This window comes from Symphodus melops, assembly GCF_947650265.1.
Source record: "Symphodus melops genome assembly, chromosome: 8".
In the NCBI taxonomy this organism is placed as follows: Eukaryota; Metazoa; Chordata; class Actinopteri; order Labriformes; family Labridae; genus Symphodus; species Symphodus melops.
Window position 1 is genome coordinate 3,554,663 of NC_136698.1, and position 9,097 is coordinate 3,563,759.

Here is a 9,097-nt window from a genome sequence, read left to right on the forward strand (position 1 = left end):
TCTACATTCATGGTGCGTTAATGTTTTGCAAAGACATGGTTAACCCCCCCCCCACACACACACACACACACACACACACACACACACTAAGATTCACTGTGTTTTCAGGGACATGCCTGATAATTTCCCCGCCCTGTCCTTGCATATCCCATCCTCTGACTTCATCCTCGCTCTCCCTTTCTATTTCTTTTGCCCTCCCTCTGCTTTGCTGTGATTGGCTGAGGCTACTGATGACATGACAGAGGCAGGGGGGAGGTAGGATTATAAAACCTCTGCTCCGGCTCTGTTCAGAAACACAGACAATCTCGCTCCCTTCTCAGCTTTACTGAACGGATTACTGAACCACCACCCAAACCGAAACACTACCCACACCAGCTGCAACCTGCTGCTATGTGCAAAGGATTAGCATCGCTGCCTACCTGCTGCTTGGAAAGGTACATTTAAGATGCAGATCTCACACGGCTGATTTTCAGAAACTTGGATTACCAGATAGGGAAGATTGTTTTGCTGATTGTTGTTTTGTTGAGCATTTGAAGAAAAGGCTTGTGTCAGATTTAGTTCATGCTTGATTTAGACTTTATTTTGCTAAATTGTTGTGCACAGTTATGGCTTGTCTAAGAGTATTAAGGCTTTGCTTAAAAAAAAAGATGCTTAACTAAATGTTCTTCTCTTCCATCAGGGTGAAGGAGCTGAAGGCAAGACTGGGAAGCATCATGCAGAAGTCGAATTGGAATCTATCCAGCTGCAAGATCGGACAAAATAAGTAAGCAACACCTAATCTATGTTTCTTATCACAGCCAAATACTTGAACATGCATTGTGCTGACATACTAGATTTAAATTCTGAATTATATCTAATCTGATGTTGTTAACTTTCAGGCCATCCCTGGAGGAATGTCTGAGGTGGAAAGAATCCTTTGAAAAGCTCCTGTCCAGCAAATGTAAGTAAAAGTCTAGATTTTCCATTATTTGAGACATTTGCATAAAGAAAGCGTCTGTGGCAGATGCTAGTAAATGCATGCAATGAAACAAACTAATGGACACTTGCAGGTCCTGTGTTGTAACACATAATCAAATGTACTCTTTTTTTTTTTCTCAGATGGACTGTGTGCCTTCACAGCTTTCCTGGTATCCGAGTTCAGCGAGGAGAATATTGCTTTCTACTTTGCCTGTGAGGATTACAGACGTACCAAATCTCCTACCAAACTACCACTCAAGGCACAGAAGATCTATGATGAATTCATCGGCATCGACGCCCCCCGAGAGGTGTGTATTCTCAACAAAGAATTTAGATATGAAGGCAGACAGTTAAACAATAACGCATAAAAGAACCTCTTTCTCTCTGAACACATGATAAAATGTCAAATGTACAGTTTTACAGCGCTGGTAGAATTTATTTTGTCCAGTTTTAAAGCTAAGCGCATTGTCCTAATACCTGTCAAAAAAACCCAGAACATTAGACTAATCCGGATCTGTCCCTTTTTTCCCCTTTTACCAGATTAACATCGACCACGAAACTCGCGACCTCACCAAAGCCAACATGCTGGCAGTGTCGCCGTCCTGCTTCGACGCGGCCCAGCACAAGATCTACATGCTCATGGCCAAAGACTGCTACCCACGCTTCCTCCGCTCTCCAGTCTACAGGGATCTCGTATGCCAAGCCAGACCAAGCACCAAGGCCACCAAGCAGCAGGAGAAGAAGGTGTGAAATCTCCCCAGGAGCCAATAAAGGGTTGTTTGTGATTCACCTTAAGGGTTGAGATGGCATGACATTAGATGCTGCATCCGGAAGCTGAGCGCGGGTGCAGACACACAGATTGTCATGAGAGCAGCCATGGACAGGCTTGTTCAATAACCCCCTCTACAGCAAGAAATGAAAAAGTTTAAAGAGAGGAAATTGTGTGTGGGGGGGGGGGGGTTGATGCCTACAGTGGACTTGTCTATGAATGAAGATGAAGCTTGGACAGCAAGGACAAAAAGACTGACCAACAGGAGAGCAGGAGACTTTAGAAAGCACTTTTCTTTGCCGACAGGCAAACTTCTGTTGTTGTGATGTTCAATGTCCCTTTGTGAAAGAATTACAAGGTCTAGTTTGTGAAGAGGAACATGTGTACTTCATGATTATTTATTTTCTATTTATTAGCATGTCACATTTGTTACATTGTTACCAAACCAAGATGAAGGAGAAATGTGCAATTTAATTTATAAGACTTTAATAATATTTTTACCACTGTTTTGTTATGTACATACCTGAAATAATTCTAATTATTTATAAAGCAGAAATAAAGTATTTAAATACTAAAAATGGGTTGTCCTTATTGTACCAAATGGTCCAAAATGCCCCAGTCTAAGGCACCAAAGAAAGAACATTTTAGTTCCTGTGACACATCCACAGTGTTTGAAGGATCTGGTGTAGCCCAGTGACAGGTCAAACATTACACTTAAATATATGATCAGGTGAAGTTTGCACATAGGTGTCCAAACACCCAGTCTCAACGATGAGTCATTTACCTGATATAAAAAATGACGTGTGTGTTTGCCCCCCCCCATCACGAGTCATTCTGCAGCTGATGTTGTGCAGAGCTGTTTTTCACCAGGGAAACTGCTCTGTGTCATAAACATCAGCCCACTCTCAGCTGATGTCCTGTATCAGGGGAGTGAGAAAGAGCTTTCAAGCAAACAGGAAGCTCAAAGAGACGATGCGACAGCATGAACGAAATAGGTGGGGCAATAAAACTTCAAATTTACCTTAGCGACTGTTTGCACGAGCCATCGACTTGAGGTAATAAATGGTACAACGAAGCTGTTGTCAGGCTTGAGCATTGCCTGCAGCATTAGCATAGAGGGGACGAAGACAAAACAGGTGGATAATGCAAAACCTTGTAGTTAGGTAATAAAGACAATGATTACATTGTTGATGCTGGTTATCTGATTTGATCTCATGAAAATGTTAACGACTGTCATCATTATTGTTTTGACTTTTTCCCCAGCAGGCAGCAGAGTACAAAATGTGGCTGCAAGACTGCTTTGTGTATTCAGATGTCATCAGTGCAGAGTGGAGCTTGTGTCACGTGGACAACAGCTGGTCCACAAGCCTGATGCATATAAACATGTCATAATGCCGCCTCCCACAGTTATCTTTGACATTTTGATCTTGTTTTCAGTAAAGCCACGAACATCTATAATCCTTGTTTTATTGAGAACAAGAACTTATTTTTAAAATCTATTTTTTATCCAATTCCAAAAAACTTCCCAATCCTTGAAATTGCTCTGCCGGGCCACGTATTTATCCGTTATTCAATATTTGGAACCGCTTAAAGCAATGAGTCCTCTGTTCATTATTCCAAAGCACTACAAGTAAATATGTTAAATCTGTCTTCTGTTGGCGGTGCCATAACCAGTTAATTCTATTGAGGACCAATGAGAAGGTGGGATCACCGTCAACCTTTCCTAAAGGATGTTATCATTGAAAGCAATGACATAATGATAAGAAACTTTTTCATGTTGGGCATGATATGAAGCAGACTGAATAGACAACATTAGCACAATGGATTCCATGTTTTACTACTGAACCAATCCAATGCATACTAAAAGACGTATATCAATCCAAAACAATCAACACAAAACACAAAAACAGTCACTAAAAAAGGTATCTGTGAATTCATAAAATATTTGCTGCGATTGAAAAATGTTTAGAGGAAGTTTGTATTACCTTTGTGGTAAGGCAGATCATACCACAAAGCTAGCCACTAGCTACCTGCTAACTGGAGCTAAGTTCTAGCACTTATTTCAAACCAATATTTATCAATTTGAAGTAAAATAAAAATGGAAAAATGCCAAGAATACAAAAGCCTTTTCCTGGGAAGGACGATTTGCCATAAAAAGACGTACTCTTTCACTCAGGAAGCCACTGTTAGTGTGAAAACTAGGCATTATTTTTGACATTATTTTGACCAAACTTCATCCTTAACCTTGGCCATGTAGTTTAAGTGAACGTTAATGTTGAAGATGGCTAAATGTTCAGTGAAAATGCAGTGTTTGAAGAAAAGAATTAACAAGGTAATACGACTTTAAGGTAGTTACATTTTGAGTAGATTTAGTGGCCTTTGTGATTAAGGCAGTACAAGTTTGTAGTGTGCACCTCATAACCTAACTAAATATCTGACACTTTGAAATCTTCAATGGAAAATGTAAACAAGGGATATTATTTAGACGAATTGAATGAGCAGCTCTGACAAGTGATAGTATGGATAGCTTTAGGAGGCAGACAATCATCAACAATTAACAGAGCTTGTTTTAGAATAGGTAAGATATTCTTTACAGCAGATTTTGCAGGCAGCCCTGTGGCAATGTAAATATAATGTATACAGCTGAGTTGTGGTCTAGGTGCAGAAAGGAAAGCTTTGTCCACTATCAAGAAGAGTAACTCTAATCCCAGGAAGCACTAAGCTAGACAACATGCTTCTTCTGAAGTAGCTGTCAAAGAGCACCACACTGCAAACACCAGAGGCCTTAGTGCAGCTTACGTCAGATCAGCAGACCAAGGAGAAGCTACTCCATACAAACAAGGCTTGGTTTTAAATCACTACCAGCTCCACAGTCCGTAAGCCAGGACTAAACAGACTGATAGCAAGGTATGTTGTTGACATGTTTCCCATATCAACGGTTGAGTCTGTTGCCTTCAGGAAACTGATTAGCAAAATACCTTGATATTGGAAATGTCTTAACTGTTTCAGAGTGCTTTCTTCTTACTCTGCCACAGCAATACTAAATCATGTCTACACTAATTTGAGTGTTGAACAAGTAATTAATTACTTTCATTCTGCAGTAACTCAGTAGATCTTTAATAATAGTAATCAGTGAGTAACTTCTTGCTCATTTTCAGTAACTTGCCCATCACTGCCTACATTCCAGTGTTTTGTTTTCTTGTTTAAACCAGAAAGTCATTGTTTCGCAAGTCCCAAGTAAGTCTCAAGTCCTGAATTGAGTCCGAAATAACGACAGGCAAGTGAAAAGTTTGAATGACTTTATTTCGCCTACTTCTTAAAATAAAATGACATGACAATTTTTACTGACAAGTGAGAGTTGTAAGTCCTTCATGGTTTTGTTGACTCTAAAGTAATCAAATCTGACTTCTGAAGTGATCATAGGCCTTTTTTTTTTTTTTTGAAAAGCTTGCCTTTACCTTCATAAACCAAGTCAACATTAAACATGATTTATTCTACTTATTACACAAACTGCTCCAAAGATTGTTTTTTCATGACAAGGGAAGGTTAAAGTTGTCGTTTTTTAAAACTGGTTATACAACGACCATGATGTTATTGAGATTGGTGTGCTGTTATATTTGGTAAAGGTTAGTACCGAGTATTGATATGGTGGGGTAAACAACTGACTTTCAACAGTATAATTCACAGCTAATCTGACATTATGGAAAGACAGTATTCATGTACCATAGAAATCAATGTGGACTGTTGAAAGGAGCCAAAACATAAACATCCTCTGAATCAAAGTCAAACTCTATGAACACCCAGGGATTAATTATGCAAAATGATGGTCAACATATTCTGAAGAATTACAGCTGTAATTCATTCAGACGATGTCGGCATATCCATGGTTCAGTTCCAGTGAAACTTTTTTTGCGGGTAACTGAGGGTTGTTCAGTTCATTGGAAGTTCATGAAATGTGATGTGTTGCCCAATGCGTTCTGTGCCAACAATAATCACAAACCAAACAGGCCTGCTGTGAGCAGATTTCATTGGAACTTCTTCTCTTATCTTCCCTTCCTCCTAATGGGAAGATGCAACAAAAAAGGTCTCCCCAAGGTCCAACAGACCACAAGGCCTTTGGCAGTTTAAACTCTTAAAGTAAAAAAGTGATAAAAAAATGTGCTTGAACAAGCAAGGCATGTGGGAGGTCACTTTCCAAAGGATGTTGATTTCCGAAAAGAGTGCAAGAACATTAATACAATTGTTCCTTTTTTTAGTTTCATTCACTCTCCGAAATAGCGCTCGAGTGCTCCAAGCTAACACTCAGCTGATCCTTACTTATCGAGAAAGAATGCTCAAAAATATTGTGTTTGTGTTCATAGCTGAACACTAGAAGGTATGGGCACATGTAAAAGTATGGTAAACAGGTAAAACTTTAATATCAGAGCACAACTGTGTTTCCTTGTGGTGGCTTTCTTTATTGTCTTTGTCATGTGATTACACCAAGTTTTTATTGTTCATTATGAAAGAATAATAATTCTTAGGATGTGTATCCCTAAATTAGATATTTGGTGTATATGGGGTGACAATAAAACATATTTTCATTAATTCTTTTAAGTGACTTTTTAACAACCCTCAACCCTGTGTGGATTTCCTTTGAGCTTGTCTAATAGTCTATGAATCTGTGTGTTGTACTTCTTGCCATATATAAAGTTCAAAAATGGCATCCAGACTATTCTCTCTGTTTATATATTGTGTCAACACCCAACGCCCTGTTTGTCTATAGAATTAGTTTTATAGAGCAAGGGTTTCCAAAGTTTTTAGCCCCATGACCCCCATAATAACAGTTCTATCAGCTGGTGGCCTCCATTGTCCCTGGAAGTGGTGAAAACATTTAATGTTGCACATAGCCGGGCACACTATTCCACCTATCCAAAGAGTGGCATTAGAATTCAGTGTGACGGAAAAATTAAACTACAGATTTGAACCGATGATTACCTGTGGTTATCAGTATGTCTAATCCAACAGTTCATTTGTTGTAAGAACGACACAAGTAACTCCTAGTGTGATACTGACACCTAGTGGTGTGGTATGAAATTACTGCTTATTCTCCAAGTTGAATATTGGTGATTTTAACACTTCAGAATGAAGTGTGGCGAAAACACAAAAGCAGGCGGACCAACACAGACAGACAGACAGACAGACAGACAGACAGACAGACAGACAGACAGACAGACAGACAGACAGACAGACAGACAGACACTTTTTTCATCCTGAGAAAAATTGAAGGATGAACATACATGCACCTTATTCACAGAATGAGGTGGTCCAATAGGAGGCAGGTCCAAAGCCAAAATTAAAAGTGTGTAAGGTGTAAAATAAATAAAAACCCGGAATGAAACAGAATCAGAGCAAGACATCTCTCAACACACAAATGTGAATTTGTAGGCGTGACCTGCGGTTTAAAAGCACTTTGAGTAGTAAGAAGACCATAGAAGAACTATACAAGCGATATTGTCATTTCAATCTCAGGCGTTGGTTGGGACTGCACAGTCCGATGGTGGAGGCTGGGAGTCGGGAAGTGATTGGGGGGCGACAAAGTCTGATGGCATGCTCATGACGACCGTAGAAGTGTTTTGTGTTTTCATGTGGGCAGAGATGTTTTTGAGAATGTAACGTGTGGACAGACATTTGATTCATACTGCATAAAACCCCTAAGGTAGTAACCATGCTGAAATGTTCAGTATGCTGAGGTAGACACAAACAGTGACAGCTGGATGACCACGAGGGTTCAGTCTACTGAGACTCTCTGCTGATGACTACTCACCACATAATGAACTGTGGCTATTCAAAAAGGGCCATTCTTAATGTTACTGTGCAAACACAAGTAGTGTTTCTATACCACCACCTAGTGGTCAGAAGGTGTGACTTCCTGTAAGGAGTGCACAAAATATTTGCACAATAAGGAAAAGTAGTCTCCCTGATTTGCTTCTTCACAAGCTCATGTCATAGAATAAGAACAGATAATTAATAAACAAATAGGTCGAATGTATACTGGCTGCAAAGTTGTAATGAAGGACAACAAAAGAAAATGGATAAAACATCTTTCCAATTTGACAACACTTTTGCATGTTAGAAAAGATACTACATAAAATACAACCAAATGCATGATCACTATGGAAACAAGCATGTAAAGCATGAGGTTGAAAGGTCATCTTTTTTTTCCAGTATAATGCGTTTTTTCTTGGGAAAGTCAGATTTGCAAAAATGTGAACACGTGATGTTATGTTTTAAATAAAAATGAACTTCACTGCTTTCTGCATTCTGTGAAAGAACCTATGCCTATAGGCACTTGAAAAACGCAGACCCATTATTCGCTGTTTTCCGGCTGATAAGTTTATTAAAGAACAAAAACAGGAATATTAATAGTCCGAACATACATTAAATGTGTGTTTTTTATGGTGATAAAAAAGAACTTACTGATCAAATGCAGGTTTCATTATCAGCACTAGGGGGCAGTCTAAGGCTGCAAATCCACGATTACAAAGAGTCATGAACGTTCTAGTTTGTCTCCATTGTCTTGTGACTTTGAGACACCTCAAAGAAGAAAATTAAATAAAGGAATAAAATCTTTGGTAGAAGAGGACAGGGTGGAAGAGTGAGGAAGTAAAGAAGGAATAAAAGGTTGGAGACATTCAACATGGATATGAAGTCGATATTGAATAAACTTAAGTGTTCAAACGTTGAACTGAATTTGTCGGTCTGAGTAAGACTCGTTCCCACCCCGAGTTATTGCACTCCATGTGTCTCATTTTAAGTCTATAGAAATGGGAATTAAATAAAAAAGGAACCAAGTAAATCCCCCAAAAGTTTTTTTGTTTCTTTTTGCAACAGACCGATTGTTACAGATATCCTCTGAGTAAATTGGTTGGCTCTTATGAGATTAAGAGACTTGTTGTTCTTACTTGCTATAGTTAGATCCAAACTAACCACTATACCGACAAATATAACTGTTTTTTGTTTTGGTTTTTTTTTGATGAAAATTGTGTTAAATTGTCTTATCTTTTAACCATGTGTATGCATCCTGTTTGCTTTTACAACCCAGTCAGGGTGAGAATCTGTAGCGATATTTGTAAGTCATAAAGCCTAATGACAGGAGTCAGTTTCCAACTAAGCAAATGTTGGAAATAAAAAGTTAAACTCTAGGCTGAGATAAAGGCCTCAAGTTAAGGCTCAGAATTTAACTCATTAGATTCAGACAGCTGTTGAAACACTTAAGGCTAGCATTCAGCCACTATCTAGCTAGCAGTGCTTTAAGTTAGTGAGTATTTTCACTAACAGAGAATTTTTGCCTCTCATATTCATTTTACAATATGGTGGTTGATACAGACG

The 9,097-nt window shown here is 38.9% G+C and overlaps 1 protein-coding gene across 1 annotated transcript; it reads left to right on the forward strand.

The window, feature by feature from the left end:
• Nucleotides 1-300: 300 nt before the first annotated feature.
• On the forward strand, nucleotides 301-2,304 carry rgs16 (regulator of G protein signaling 16). The gene is made up of 5 exons (XM_079350699.1): nucleotides 301-434; nucleotides 680-763; nucleotides 879-940; nucleotides 1,099-1,265; nucleotides 1,498-2,304. Exons 1-5 carry the CDS (start codon nucleotides 391-393, stop codon nucleotides 1,705-1,707), a joined length of 567 nt encoding a protein of 188 aa, XP_079206825.1. The 5' UTR covers nucleotides 301-390; the 3' UTR covers nucleotides 1,708-2,304.
• The last annotated feature ends 6,793 nt before the right edge of the window (nucleotides 2,305-9,097 follow it).

What these genes read in the sequence shown, in the direction of transcription:
- rgs16 (XM_079350699.1), top strand. Translation starts at nt 391, where the DNA reads ATGTGCAAAGGATTAGCATCGCTGCCTACCTGCTGCTTGGAAAG. An exon ending in CCTACCTGCTGCTTGGAAAG is followed by an intron (nt 435 to 679) that starts GTACATTTAAGA and finishes CTCTTCCATCAG; the next exon opens with GGTGAAGGAGCTGAAGGCAA. An exon ending in GCATCGACGCCCCCCGAGAG is followed by an intron (nt 1,266 to 1,497) that starts GTGTGTATTCTC and finishes CCCTTTTACCAG; the next exon opens with ATTAACATCGACCACGAAAC.